This window comes from Somniosus microcephalus, chromosome 5 (genome assembly GCF_052327205.1).
Source record: "Somniosus microcephalus isolate GS21.2 chromosome 5, FLI_Smic_1.0, whole genome shotgun sequence".
Taxonomy (NCBI): Eukaryota; Metazoa; Chordata; class Chondrichthyes; order Squaliformes; family Somniosidae; genus Somniosus; species Somniosus microcephalus.
This window is the reverse complement of record NC_140991.1, coordinates 5,039,749-5,055,441: the sequence shown is the minus strand read 5'-3', so window position 1 is coordinate 5,055,441 and position 15,693 is coordinate 5,039,749. Positions and strand designations below refer to the sequence as shown.

The window sequence follows — 15,693 nt, the reverse complement described above, 5'->3', positions numbered from 1 at the left end:
TTCTAGCCCAATGTTTCCACTGCCACTTTAGTGAGGCCCAACCCAACCATTTATTGTAGTTTATCTGTAGAGAATGCCAGTCACATGTACCCACATCACCCCTGACCAGTGAAACAATGGGAGCCTGGAGACCTGTATCTCTGCCAGGCTCCAGTCACAGATCCAGTAATCTCCAAGCATCTGGACTTCAAGACTAAGTGTGATGGAATACTCTCCACTTGCCTGGATGAGTACAGATCCAACACCACTTGAAGCGCTACTCCATCCAGGACAAAGCAGCCCACTTGATTGGCACCCCATCCACCATCTTACACAATCACTGCCCCACCGGTGCACTGTGGACCATCTACAAGATGCACTGCAGCAACTCGCCAAGGCTGCTCCAGCAGCACCTCCCAAACCGGTGACCTCTTCCACCTAGAATGACAAGGGCAGCAAGTGCATGGGAACACCACCACCTACAAATCACAACATCCTGACTTGGTAATACAGTATCGCTATTCCTTCATCACTGGGTCAAAATCCTGAAACTCCCTCCCTAACAGCACTGGGAGTGTATCTTCACCACAGACTGTAGCAGTTCAAGAAGGCACCTCACCACCACCACAAGGGCAATAAACGCTGCCCTTGCAGTGACACCCACATCCCAGGAACGAATAGAAAACTGCTCTGGAACTCAAATTTGGCTGATTTCTTTTTGGGAGGCACAATTGTTAAGGCAGCTGAGAGAAGCGGCCCAATAGATTTCCAAAACAGGCTACCAATTAACACAAGGACAGTAAAATCCAGCCAGAACTTTGAATATAACGAGATCAGGTTTCATGTATAACAGGGGTTTATTACCCAACAGACACATCTACAATTCCACAGAGCTGCACTCGGAGCCCACCCTGCGGCGATGGTCCATTTTCCACATGGCAACAGTCCCGACCAACAGGGCCACGGAGAACAGAGCTACCCCAACCGCGACTCCAGGAAGAACACGGGAGGGGGAATCAGCAGCAGCATCTGTGGGGAGAAGGGAGGTTAGATGGGCACTAGTTACTCCATCACTAGAGTGTAGCAGGGGCCTCCTTTACCTTTCTCTTCCTGGTGGATCCCAGCAGCCAATCTCTCCTCATCTTCCAGGAAAATGATGGCTCCATCAGCAGTCACCAAGGACCCAGCCCGGTCATCGGCGCTTCTTCGCCTCTCTGGGGGAGACAAGAGGCAGAGACAAGAGTTCAAGGTGGGCGATTCAATGTGCAGCTGTCTGAAGCCCCAAATCAGATGGTCAATCCGATGGCCCAATGCAAAAACCCTCGGGCAGTGAGTACCGGAGTGAGATTGTACTAGTTAAATACGGTTCCCTCACTGTCAGACTAAGATTCACTCCCTATTCTCAGAAAGACCCGCTTCAACCCAGCAAAGTTTGCAGTCGTTGACGGGTCCAATGGCCAGTCTGGTCTCCTGGGGGCGGGGGAGGGAAAGAGACCCGTTTTAAGCACTAGTTTGACCAGCGGTTACACTGGACATACACACATTGCCCAAGTCTCCCCCAGATATTGGTTCGGTTCCAGCCTGGAACTCCCGGTGACAGCAGGATGCTAGATCAATGTGTAAGGCCAGAGGTGGATTCCATTCAGAACCAGTGCAAGATGTGCTCAGAGCCGCCGAGCCAGATTGCCATCCTGCTGTAGACTAACTGGGATAGAGTTGAGCGGGCAGATTGAGGACACTGCTCCTGTGCCCAGTGTTGGGCCCTTGCCGAGTGAGCCCAGTGTCCAGATGCCCCACACCCACCCCTCCCCATCAGGGTTCAGTTTCTAGTCAGATCCCAGCTACTTACTGGGGCTGCAGGGAGCCGTGCAGTTCTCTCGGGTGGAAGGGAAGCAAACCTCAGCACTGCAGTGGAAGTGAACCTGGAAAGAGACAGTGCGGTGTGGTCAGTGCCACAGCTCCCAGTCAGGAGATTCATGCTTCTACAGTCAAAGGGTCAACAGGGGCCTCCTCACTGTGAGCAAGACCCAGGGAACAAGTTCAACCAAGAGAGCAAGACTGAAGGAAACTCACCTCCCCGCTCAGAGCCCGGCCCGAAACTCGGTCCCAGAAAGCGAAAGTGCTGACTACAAACCGATTCTGGTGAGTTGGGAACGGCGAATGGGAAGCGGCGTCTACCGGGAGGAGGCGGGTTTTGTAATTGTCACCAGTAAAGGGGCACCTGGAACAGAGAAAGAGCGGGTTATATGGAGAGGGCACCTGGAACTCCCAACTACAGAGTTACAGCGGCACATCAAAGCAAAGTCCCGAGATTAGACGAGATAAAGGAACCAGTCCATTCAAGTCATCAATCGTCAACCTGGAGCTCAGATTGGTTTGATTATTGGCCGTTCCTTCACCCAGTCCATGTCGCCCCCCTCCCCGATCACCAGCCTGCCCCAAGGTCCCTCACTCGCTGCCTTACCTGCCCACCAGGAGGTCCCATCGGAGCCCCGAATGCGGCTCGGGGGTGGGGGTCGCCCAGCAGTCATTGAGCACCAGCACAAGGGATGGATCGTTCCGGTTCAGGACTCGAACCTCCACAAACACGGGGTCCCGGAGCACACTCAGGATCGGGTAGTCACTGGCCACGTACCAGCTCCGGTAGCCACCATCTGGAAAGAGAAGACGATGAAGGACGGCCACTATTTGGAGAGAGAGCCTGAAGTTGGACACTAACCATCAGCAGCACTCGCTACCTCTCGCTATTCTCAGCTCCAGAACCAGGATCCCGGCCTCAGTGGCAGGCAGTGGCGGAGATAGGCTGTAAACTCTGGGCTTCACCTGCAATTCAGACTCCTGGCTCCCCTTGTAACTGCACTGGACATGGAGCCTGCAAGAGAACGGACACGGCTGGAGAATTCAGCTCCTCACCTTCTCTACCCGCTCCATGTGCTCCCAGTCTCACCTGAAGGGGCTGTCCCGGGTCACCGATCCCAAAGCTCCATCCAAGATCTCAAACTGACCCAACACATCCGTTTCATAGACGGCGTTCACCCCGTCCAGCTACAAGAGACAGAAGACCATCATTACAGAGAAATTGAGCAAGTCTGCCATTGCCTTATCACATGTAGTGTCTTTAAGGGCCCCCATTGCCCTTTAGACCCCCTCTTTCCCACCCGACTGACAGCCATTGATGGGGCTCCCGGCCCACAATACCTACCCGCTGAGTAGTGCCACACTCAGTGACTGCGAACTGAAAGAGCACAGTGTCTGCAGAGGCCACGGTCGGACTGCACTCCGCTCCGTGTCCATCCTTCAGATGGACCGTTGTCAGGTTTACAGGAGGCAGCGTCAAATCCTTGGAGATGGCGATCAAGACCCGCCCATCCTTGGTGCACACTGCAGGAGAGAGTCAATGAAAGGCGGTTAGTTGCTGCACGGGGAATGGCAAGGGAACCGTTACCGGGAGGGGGAGAAACTCCGCCCAGCGCAGCACCAGCTTCTAGTTTCCTTCTCTCCCCGTCCACACCCCAATTCTCCATCTAATGGAGACGGTTCACCAACTCCATCCCTACTGGACTGGTTACACAAGACCGGCATCAAATCCACAGCCTGTCCGGTCAGTGCCAGCCAGGGACTGATCTTCACTCTGCCCTCCTATCCTGGGGCGCAATTCAACCATCAGAAGTCCCAAGTCGCATAGAGAAGGAAGGAGAGATCCTGGGTCAGGATCTCAATGATCAGACTTTCAAACTGTAGAACTGAACACGGTTCCTAAACCCGCCAGCTCCCGGACTGGGGAGGTTGGAGACTCCAGCTGATGTTTCAGGACAGGAGGAGAGAGGATACTGTCCAGGGAATCCCCAGTGCAGTTGGATTGCGGCTGGTCCTGGGAAGCCCTGGCCCAGAATATAGGCGAGCCGAGAATACACCCACCTGGCAGATTGTGGAGTGAATAGAAACACGGCGGCACATCCCGGCTCCCGGCATCAAAGCAGCAGCCTCTCCGCACACACTCACTGCCTTCAATTCCCCCAAACCCGCAGTCTTGGCGGAATTTGGGAGACAGCCAACATTGATCGGCGGGGAGAAGGAGAGAGGGCGGCTGAGATGAACAGATTGTAAGAAAGAACAAGCCCAGAACCCGCAGCCCCTCCATTCTAACAAGCAAGGCTCCCAGGTAAGTGAGGCTGTAGAGCCGACTCCCCCTTTTTATCCCCTGTTTAACCGGCAGTAAATGAATGGTCTCATTGGCCCACGGGCTCCCCATGTGAACCCGCATTCCCACGGGGCACACGGAGATATTGGGGCCTTGTGTTTTCTGCTCCTTGAGTAGAGGGAACTGTGTTTTTTAACAAAATATAGATGTGTATTTATTTGAAGTTGTAAAGTATGATTAAATTTACATCGGTTGAATACAATGTCTGTTCTTTAAGAGGCGGTACATGTTTCTTTCCTTATATTCTGTTTCAGTTCATCAATAAAGAAAGGCTGAACTTGTCTCGTTCCCATAGACCCAGATTGTCCATGTTTATACGGAGTGTGAGAGGTTGCAGTCCCGCTTCCATTATTTGAAGGGGCTGATCCTCGATTTTTGGCTGCACTTCAGTCCCACTCTCCTGAACTACGGCCACCCAGTGCGGAGGGGAGCGGGCGGGTCAGGGACCTCCTCGTGGGACTGCTCCTGGGCCTGGCCAAAGTGGCCATTAACTGGTCCAGGCAGCAGGCGGTCCAGGGGGTCATTCGGCCCACCTCTCTTCCGCGGCCACGTTCACCCCTGGGTGGCCCTGGAGATGGAGCACGCGGTGTCTGCCGGCACGCTCGAGGCCTTCCGAGACCGGTGGGCACCGCAGGCACTGGAGTGCTGCATCACCATAAGGAACAGTACTTTAATTTAATTTGTTCAATTTCCTTTTAACCTTTTTTAAAGTTACAGCACATGGTCATAGAATCATCGAATCATAGAATGGTTACAGCAGGAAAGGAGGCCATTCGGCCCGTCGAGCCCGTGCCGGCTCTCTGCAAGAGCACTTCAGCCAGTCCCACTCCCCCGCCCTTTCCCCGTAGCCCTGCACATTTCTTCCCTTCAGATACTTATCCAACTCCCTTTTCAAAGCTGTGATTGAATCTGCCTCCACCACCCTTTCAGGGAGAACATTCCAAATCTTAACCACTCGCTGCGTAAAAAAGTCTTTCTTACGTGGCCTTTGGTTCTTTTGCCAATCACCTTAAATCTCTGTCCTCCGGTTCTCCACCCTTCTGCCAATGGGAACAGTTTCTCTCTATCTACTCTGTCCACACCCCTCATGGATTTGAACACCTCTATCAAATCTCCTCTCAATTTTCTCTGCTCCAAGGAGAACAACGCCAGCTTCTTCAGTCTTTCAACATAACTGTACTCCAGACTGGGGAATGAGGTTGGTCAGGTGGAGCAAGTTTCAATAGGTGAACATTTAGGGAACAGTAATCATAGTATCAGAAGGATTTGGTTAGCTATGAAAAAGGACAGGGAGCAATCTGGAGTAAAAATGTTTAACAGGGGGAAATGCAATTTCAGTGGGATGAGAACGGATCTGGCCCGGGTAAACTGGAATCAAAGATTGGCAGGCAAAACTGTAATGAACAATAGGCTGCCTTTAAAGAGGAAATAGTTCAGGTGCAGTTGAGGTACTTTCCAACGAGGGGGAAAGGCAGGACAACTAAAGTCAGGGCTCGCTGGATGATGAAAGAGATAGAGAATATGACGAAGCAGAAAAAGAGCGAATATGACAGATGTCAAGTTGCAAATGCATCTGAGAATCAGGCTCTATATAGAAAGTTCAGAGGAGAAGTGAAAAATCAAATAAGACGGGCAAAGAGAGGGTATGAGAATAGAATTGCAGCCAACATAAAAGGTAATCCAAAAGTCTTCTATAGGCATATAAATAGTAAAAGGGTAGTAAGAGGAGGGATGGGGATGATTAGGGACCAAAAAGGAGACCTATTCATGGAGGCAGAGGGTATGGTTGAGGTACTAAATGAGTACTATGCATCAGTCTTCACCAAGGAAGAGGATGCTGCCATAGACATTGTAAAGGAGGAGGCAGTGGAGATACTTGATAGGATATAAACTGATAAAAAGTGGCATTAGAAAGGCTGGCTGTATTTTAAGTAGATAAATCACCAGGAGCGGATGGGATGCATCCTAGGATGCTGCGGGAATTTAGGGAAGAAATCGCGGCGATACTGGCCATAATCTTCCAATCCTCCTTAGATACGGGGGCGGTGCCAGAGGACTGGAGAACTGCAAATATTATTCCCTTGTTCAAAAAAGTGTGTAAAGATAAACCCAGCAACTACAGCCCATTCAGTTTGACCTCGGTAGTGCGGAAGCTTTTAGAAACAGTAATCAGGGACAAAATTAACAGTCGCTTGGAAAGTGTGGTTTAATTAAGGAAAGCCAGCATGGATTTGTTAAAGGCAAATCATGTTTAACTAACTTGTTTGAGTTTTTTGATGAGGTAACAGGGAGGATTGATGAGGATAATGCAGTTGACGTAGTGAACATGGATTTCAAAAAGTCGTTCGAAAAAGTGCCACATAATATGCTTGCCAGCAAAGTTGAAGCCCATGGAATAAAAGGGACAGTGGACATGGATACGGAATTGGCTGAGTGACAGGAAACAGAGAGTAGTGGTGAACGGTTGTTTTTTGGACTGGAGGAAGGTATACAGTGGTGTTCCTAAGGGGTCGGTTCTAGGACCACTGCTTTTCTTGATACATATTAATGACTTGGACATGGGTGTACAGGGCACAATTTCAAAATTTGCAGATGAGACAAAACTTGGAAGTATAGTGAACAGTGAGGAGGAGAGTGACAGAAGTCAGGAAGACAGACAGGCAGGTGAAATGGGCGGACACGTGACAGATGAAATTTAGCACGGAAAATTGTGAAGTGATAGATTTTGGTAGAAAGAATGAGGAGAGGACATATAAACTAAATGGTCCAATCCTGAAGGGGGTGCAGGAACAGAGAGACCTGGGGGTATGTGTGCACAAATCGTTGAAGGTGGAAGGACAGGTTGAGAAAGCAGTTAAAAAGGCTTACAGGATTCTGGGCTTCATAAATAGCGGTGTAGAGTGCAAAAGTGTGGAAACTGTAGTTGACTTGAAATTGGCAATTGCCGGTAATAAAAAGAGTCAGCTCCACAAGTGTCCCTCTTAAGGAGGCAGCACTAATAGAATTTAGACACCGAGTCTCATTAACTCGAGAAACCTATAATTTTAAATGATAATCGTGTTGTTTGTGTCAATGAGACACTCGGTACCTTGCGGTGCAGAGAGGCAGCTTCCATCCCGTGGACATTGGGGAACATTGATTCAGCACCACACCTAACCCCTCTCAGAGACCCCATCTCCTGGAATCAGAGTGATACAGCACCGAAGGTGGCTGTTCGGCCCATCGTGTTTGTGTCGGCCTTTGAAAGAGCTATCCAATAAATCCCAGTCCCTGCTCTTTCCCCATGGCCCTGCTAATTGCTCCTGTTCAAGCACATATCCAATTACCTTGGGAGTGGTATTTCTGAATCTGCTTCCGTCATCCTTTCAGGCAGCGCATTCCAGATCACAACAACTCGCTGTGTAAACAAATTCTCCTCATCTCCCCCCTGGTCTTTGGCAATTGTTTGAAATCAGCGTCCTCTTGTTGCTGACCCTACTGCCAGTGGGAACAGTCTCTTCATATAATCTCTATGAAAACCCCTCATAATTTTGAACATCTATATTAAATCTTCCATTAACCTTCTCTGCTCTAAGGAGAAAAACCCTCAGTTTCTGCAGTCTCTCCACATAATGGAAGACTTTCATCCCTGGAACCATTCCAGTAAATCTCCTCTGCACCCTCTCGAAGGCCTGGACATCCTTCCTAAAGTGCGGTGCCCATTACTGGATGCAATACTACAGCTAAGGCCTAACCAGTGATTTTTGAAGCTTTACCATTACTTCCTTTATTTTGTCCCTTTATTTATAAAGCAAAGGATTTTTAAGAGCCATATGAACTTCAAAGATTCGTGTACGTACACCCCCAGATCTCTCTGTTCCTGCATTCCTTTAAAACGATACCATTTAGTCCATATTGCCTCTGCTCATTTTTCCTCCTAAAATGAAACACTTCACACTTCTCTGCATTAAATGTCATCTGCCATGTGTCTGCCCATTTCACCAATCTCTCTCTGTCCTCCTGAAGTCTGTCACTATCCTCCTCACAGTTTGCTACATTTCTGAGTTTGGTGTCATCTGCAAACTCTGAAATGATGCCTCCTTTACCCAAGTCCAGGTCAGTAATAGATCTCAAGAAGAGCAGTGGTCCCAATACCGACCCCTGGGGGACACCACTGTAAACCTCCCTCCAGTCTGATAAGTATCCCTTCACCACTACTCTCTGCTTTCTGTCTCATAGCCAATTTAGTTTCCAAGCTGTCACTGCCCCTTTAATCCCACTGTCTCCTTATAACCCCTGTAATGATATCAGCAAATAGTGATGATATTTGTCTGTGTTTGATTACTTATGCCTTACAGCATATTTGTCTGTGTTTTTGATTACTTGAGCCTGACCAGCAGAGGTCATGTGAGGGACAAGCAGTCCAGAGGAGTTTTACTTTCAGTTTCATTCTAGATGCATCACAGCATAGTGTGTTCTGTAAAAAGCTGTAGCAAGTCTTGAACAAGACTTTAGATTAAACAACATTCTCTTTCAGAAATGAGTCTTTATTGAACCCAAAAAGAAATCAAAACATGATGTCAGAAGTGGCTGAAAGAGAAAAAATCTGAAGTTAGCAACTTGATGGGACAGTGAAAGCAGTTGTGGCAAGTAAGCGAAATCAGCTCTCCACATATTAGCAAGCCAGAAGAGAACATCGTTGCTTACCATTAGAGAATAGCTAACGAAGTAAAAAATGGAAGGTTTACTCCCACCGGCGATGCTTCAATTGTCAGGTAATGTGGCTGAAAATTGGAGAAGGTTCAAACAACGTTTAGAGTTGTATTTAGCGGCAATCGGAGCTGACGAGAAAAGTGATAAACAAAAATCGTCCGTGTTCTTACATGTCGTGGGTGATGCAGCGCTGGAGGTATATAATAATTTCATATTTGCTGTTGATGGAGACAAAATGAAGCTAGATAAAATAATGGAACAGTTTGAGGCCTACTGCATACCTAAACGCAACGTGACCTTTGAGAGGCACAAATTTTTCACATGTGTACAGAAAATCGGTGAGACTATTGATCAGTATGTGACTGAACTGAGAAACCGGAGCAAATCGTGTGAATTTGGGGGACTCATAGACTCGCTGATAAAAGACAGACTGGTGTGTGGTATTCGAGATAATGGTCTAAGGGAAAGACTGCTAAGAGAGCAAGATCTAGACCTGGGAAAAGCCATAGCACTGTGTAGGGTTACAGAGACTGTGAAGTTGCAGGCAAAGGAGCTGTTCAGTGACAGTAGCTGCAACGTGGATGCAGTGAGACAGAACGGATACAAACCGTTTAACAAAGAGAGCGCCAATGTGAAAAAAGAGACGTGGCCAGCAAACGAAAATGAAAGAGACAATCGGAAGTCATGTAGTCGATGCGGTACACAGCATCCACCAAGAAAGTGTCCAGCATATGGTAAAACATGCAATAGATGCAACAAAAACAACCATTATGCCCGTTGCTGTAAGAACCAAGCGCAACAAAGCAAGGTCCATACAGTAGATGAAAGCGAGATAGAGGAATTCAATGTAGATGTTGTGTCTGAAAACAAAAAAGAAAGAGACTGGATGTTGACACTAAAAGTGAATGACATACACATTCCATTTAAATTGGATACTGGAGCACAAGTTAATGTGATATCAGAGACCGATTTTAAGAGAATTAGACCCAGACCAAAGTTACATGGAATACAAGTGAAAATGACCGGATACTCAGGTACTGATATACCAGTGAAAGGAAAATGCATTGTCAAAGTAACACACAAGGACAAAGAGCACACGCTAGCATTAATCGTGGTGCCAGAGGATGTGCAAGCCATATTAGGTTTAAAAGCCTGTGAGAGACTGAACCTGGTAAAGAGAGTCCTCGTTGTGGAAAGTGAAAGAGAGACAGTCTATGATGAACTGAATGTTGCGTAAACACCGGGTAAGCTGATGTATACAGCAGACACGTTGTCCAGAGCTGTTGACCCAAGTGAGCCCGCAAACACCACAATGGATGAAAAAGTGAACGCCTACGTGGACATGATCACAAGTGCGCTGCCCATAGCAGATGCAAAAATGGAGCTCATAAAGACTGAGACAAACAAAGATGAAACAATGAGACGACTGAGAAAAAGCATCTTGAATGGATGGCCCAACATGAAGCAAGACTGCTCACCTGATATAGCAGAGTGCTGGAACTGCAGGGCGGAACTATCAGTGGTCGAAGACATCATCTACAAAGGAAGTAAAATAGTTATCCCAAAGAGTCTGAGAAGAGAGATGCTAAAAAAGACCCATGGAGGACATCTGGGAATCGAAAAGTGTAAGAAAAGAGCACGAGAGGTGATGTACTGGCCACGAATCAACTAAGATGTGACAAATGAGGTGTCAAACTGCACAATATGCCTGAAATATCGAGCAAGCAATCCGGTAGAACCACTAAAGCCACACCCAGCACCAGACAGACCTTACCAGAAGGTAGGCGCTGACCTATTCGTATGTCAAGGGAAGGACTATCTTGTCGTCACAGACTATTACTCCCTGTATCCAGAGGTTTGTAGACTGTACACCACCACTGCAGAAGCTGTGATAAGTATGAAAGCCATATTCTCCAGACATGGCGTGGCAAGCGAGGTCTTCACAGACAACGGACCCCAGTTTAACAATGCAAATTTCCGACACTTTGCCAAAGAGTGGGACTTTGTCCACACAATGTCAAGTCCTCACTATCCACAGTCCAATGGACTAGTGGAAAAATCGGTCCAGACAGTGAAAAGACTGATGTACAAGGCAAAAGACAGTGGAACTGACTTCTACCAAAGCATGCTTGTATACCGCACAACGCCGCTCGAGTGTGGTATGTCACCAGCCCAACTCCTGATGGGACGTCGGATAAGGTCAAACCTACCCATCCCGGAGAACCTCCTGAAAACAAAAGAGGGGGAGAAAGTGAGGAAGTTCAAAGAGCAACAGAAAGAAAAGCAAAAGTACTACTATGACAGAGGAACACAAAACCTACCTGAACTACACACTGGTGACCAAGTAAGGTTGAAAGACAAAACAAACACATGGACTCAGAAGGGAACTGTCCTGAGTGAAGTTCAACCAAGATCATACACCATTCAGACAGATGAGGGTGCTGTTCTGAGAAGAAATCGTCGAGATCTTCTCATGGGACCAGCCACAGCAGGTCAAGAGACTGATACTGGTGAACAACCTGATCACACAGCCGAGAACCAATCATCTGAGGCAACAACTCAGATTCAAGGACAATCAATCAGAAAATCCTCAAGACACGTGAAGCCTCCTGAGAGACTCATTGAGCAAATTTAAGGACTATTGTTAAAGAAGGAAGTAATGTTATCTTATTCTTTCTTCAAGTTCTAGTGTATTGACATATTTCATGTGAACACACAAAGCAAGGGTAAAAAACCTTGCTCATGATAATGATAATGTAAGTTCATTAAATGTTGTTAGTTAAAAGTAAAATACTTTTGTTTTAAGAAAGGGAGATGTAATGATATCAGCAAATAGTGATGATATTTGTCTGTGTTTGATTACTTATGCCTTACAGCATATTTGTCTGTGTTTTTGATTACTTGTGCCTGACCAGCAGAGGTCATGTGAGAGACAAGCAGTCCAGAGGAGTTTTACTTTCAGTTTCATTCTAGATGCATCACAGCATAGTGTGTTCTGTAAATAGCTGTAGAAAGTCTTGAACAAGACTTTAGATTAAACAACATTCTCTTTCAGAAATGAGTCTTTATTGAACCCAAAAAGAAATCAAAACAACCCCAGTGTAGTGGAAGGATATCTTTTCAAACTCCCCCAGAGATCCCATCTCCTGGAATGGTCTCGGAGTGATCCCTGTAGTGGACAGATCCCTGGTCAAACTCCTCCTGTTAAAGGCTCTGAGAATCAGAGGGTGCATCACTTGTCCAAATGGAAATGACAATGTCAGCAACACCTGCCATGGCACAAGCCCTGGCCCTTGGCTGAATGGGATTCCAGCCGTGGCCAGAATGTGGTCGATGCAATGTTCATTCTGAAATGTAGGACTGAAACTTGTAGACCCCGGAAAATGTAACAGAGCACGGCGGGGACCCTGGGTTTACTGCCACCTCCCAATAACCTATTATACGGTTTACAGTCATTTGTGTCCGTAGATTTTGAATGATGTCCTCTGTACAAGAGACCTGGTTTGGAGAAATTTACAGAACACAACATCCACTTTACAACAACAACTTGCATTTATATAGCACCTTAACGCAGCAACACGTCCCAAGGCCCTTCCCAAAGTTATCACACAGCAGGCCTTTGACCGTGTGTGGCGAGAAGGTCTCTGGCATGTCTTGTGGATGTTCGGTGTTCCTGAGAAACTTGTCAGACTGCTGGAGAACATTTCCCAGAAGTCCCTGTGTGCGCTGGAGTGGACAGGGAACTAGCGGAATGGTTTGGATCAACAGTTAGAGTGAGATAAGGGTGCTCATTGTCACCTGATAGATTTAGGGGGAGAAATTTGGTGTCGCCCCGTTTGGGGCTCAATTATCGGCCGGGCCCAAAGTTTAGCGCCTGGCGCTGATTATCACCGCCGACTGCAAACTTGGCGTTTATCATCCCTGGAGGTGATTGGAGCGCTAAATCAGGTGCTACACATCTGTCTTAAGGCGCAAAGGCCGAGGAGCGAGGCGCTAACTCAGAGTGCGGGTGAAGCGCAGGTGATGTCAGGTAGCAATGGAACACAGACACACTGGCACCGGCCAGTTCTTAAAGGGGAGGGTGGATCTTGCTCTCCAGAAACACCCTGCTCATTGCAGGCTTGAATCTCGGCCTGGACAGACCTGTGCCTAAATTTTCCAGCCAAGGACTATGGAAAGGGTGAGAGAATGAGCTCAGCACTTCAGTGACCGGGCCTTGGAGGCTCTGGTTGGCACGGTGGAGCGCAGAAGAGCTATACTGCAGCCTGAGAGTGGCAGGAGGCCATTGCCACGTGACTACAGAAGAGTCTGGAGGGAGGTGGCTCATCACGTCTCCTCCGGGAGCATGGTGCCCAGGACCCACAACCAATGTCGCAAAAAGTTCAACGACTTCACTCGGGTGGTCAGGGTGAGTGGCTGTTGTTCAATACCTCTCCATCCCTCCATCTCAACCTCACTTTATGGCCAGAGGGTCTTAAAACCCCAATGCCCAACACTCATCCAACACCTATGGCCATTTAATAAAACACACACGCACATTTCACACCTTGCATACATTAAGGGCTATTCAACTATGGGAGGCACATCAGGAAAGACCATGGCTGCACATTTACTCAGACACCATCCTTTTTCTTGCAGGCCAAGCTATCTCATAACAGGAGACAGCAGCAACAGACGGGTGGAGGGCCGCCTCAGCTGCAACCCCTCAGCGATCTTGAGGCGCACGTCCACAGGATTGTGGCAATCCAGGTGATCAGTCCCGTCGCCCCTGGAGAGGTCGAACACGTTCGGGACAGCAATGGTATGGTCATCAGCTTTCTCTCCTCTCTCATTCCACTTGTCCCTCACAACACCAGCCTTTTACACTTTCAATCGAACTTACTAAATCGCTGCACTCCTTCCTCCCTTACTGCCCCCCTGTCCTCACGCTAAAGCCACTCTTGTACCTCCCTGCTTTCAGCTGCTGATTCACCAGCTGAGGAGACGAGCCCTCAATCTGCCAGTGGGAGTGAAGCCACAGGCGAGGAGGAAGAGGAAGCCGGAGCTTCAGCGAACCCTCTCCTGAGGAAGTCCATGTCCACACTGGGGCCACATCTTCCCTGGAGGGGAGCAGGGGGGAATGGCCTGATGAAGGTGAAGCTCCGGGACCCAGCGGGTTGCAGCAACGCGATGGGGGTAGGGAAGCTCACGGGCCCTCTCCCCAGAGGGAGAGTAGGCCAGTGAGTCCTGCTGCACTGGACACAGAGGAGGAGCGGCTCATCTCTGAAATGAACACCCAGGCGATGGACAGGCACACTCAGCTCATGGGTGCTGTGGGAAGGGTGCCCAAAAGCATTGATGCACTGGCAAGGAGTGTGGAGCACAAAGCTGCAGCACAGGTGGACACCACGTAAATGCTCAGTGCTGCAATTCAGTCACTGGCTGCCGTGATCCAATCTCGGACTGTTCTCGTGCAGTCCCAGATTGAGGCAACGCAAGCACTGACTGCTGCCATCATCACTGCTTTGGTCACATTGCCCCGGGGCTCTCACGGTACCCAGGCCAGCAATCTGTGCTCCAGCAGATTGCTCCAGAAGCTGAGGTACTGCCCCGTGGGAGTGCCAGTGTGTCGGCCGAGCAGAGAGGTGCTGTCCTCTCTCAGGATGACAGCATTCCTGCTCTCACCACTGGCACTTCCCCATTGCACTTGCCACCACCTGTAGCCCAGACTGCTGCTGCCCATGCAGAGTTGGTGCAGTCTGCAGCCGGGCCCTCCAGGCCCAGAGCTGGTCAAGGGCGTCCTTCAAGGGCATCTGTAGTCACAGGATCTGACATTCAGCAGCCTTCCACCAGCGTGCTGCAGCCACTGGGGCCCCATTATGGAGGAGCAGTAGAGTGGGAAGGGGGCAAGTGGCCAAGGGAAGGAGATCACCCTCGAATGGCAAACAGCAGGAGGTCTGACAAAATGTTAGTAATGTTTTTATTAAAGGCCGAGGTTTGTGTAATTCCTTTTGTTTAGTGTTTTGGCCATTATCTCCAGGTTGTGAGAACCAGTTATGTTAATTGATGATTTGTTGTGTTTGTTTCTATTAGTTTGTCATGAATAAATGACACACACAGAGTTTGTAAAATAAAAAAGATGTTGTATTCAAAATGTACATGTTTGGCCTTTGGAAACATTGCTGCCTCTTCTTCCTCCTCTTCCTCCTCCTCATCTGCTGGTGCACCAAGGCCCGGTGGCATTGGCTGGGTCCTGAGGATTGCCAGGTTATGAAGGATGCAGCACACAACTATGAAGAGGGAGACTCACTCAGGCGAGTACTGCAGGGCTCCTCCTGTGTGGTCCAGACAGCGGAACCGTTGCTTAAGGATGCCGATCGTCTGCTCAATGATGTTCCTGGTGGCGAGATGGCTCTCATTGTACTGCAGCTCAGTAAGGGTGTTGTGGTAATGGAGCCGTGTCATCAGCCAGGTGCAGAGTGGATAACCCTTGTCCCCGAGGAGCCAACCAGCTGGCTGTTGCATTGCCTGGAAAAGCTCTGGCACACCAGTCTGGCGCAGGATGGAAGCATCATGGCTGCTGCCAGGATAGCGGGCATTGACAGCGACTATCAGCTTACTGTGGTCACACACCAACTGGACATTTAAGGAGTTGAACCCCTTGCGGTTTCAGAAAACCTCTGCATTTTCATGCGGTGCCCCCAATGCCATATGCGTGCAGTCAATCGCGCCCTGCACCATGGGGAAGCCCGCTATCCTCGCAAAGCACAATGCGGGTTCATGCTGTTTCACCTGGTTCATCGGGAAAGAGATGTACTGGCGTCTCCTTTTATAGATGGTAT

At 48.8% G+C, this 15,693-nt stretch overlaps 1 protein-coding gene across 1 annotated transcript in view; it reads right to left on the bottom strand.

Annotated features, from left to right (window-relative positions):
• Positions 1–221: 221 nt before the first annotated feature.
• LOC147116828 (uncharacterized) overlaps positions 222–15,693 on the bottom strand; it is a 31,981-nt gene continuing 16,509 nt past the window's right edge. Inside the window, exons 9-16 of the mRNA XM_085987241.1 lie at positions 3,182–3,360; positions 2,927–3,024; positions 2,718–2,851; positions 2,444–2,633; positions 2,053–2,200; positions 1,829–1,901; positions 1,080–1,193; positions 222–1,008 (exon numbers count right to left, since the gene is read on the bottom strand). Coding sequence (XP_085843367.1) covers positions 857–1,008; positions 1,080–1,193; positions 1,829–1,901; positions 2,053–2,200; positions 2,444–2,633; positions 2,718–2,851; positions 2,927–3,024; positions 3,182–3,360 — 1,088 coding nt within the window. The 3' untranslated portion in view covers positions 222–856. The remainder of the gene's footprint in view (positions 1,009–1,079; positions 1,194–1,828; positions 1,902–2,052; positions 2,201–2,443; positions 2,634–2,717; positions 2,852–2,926; positions 3,025–3,181; positions 3,361–15,693) is intronic.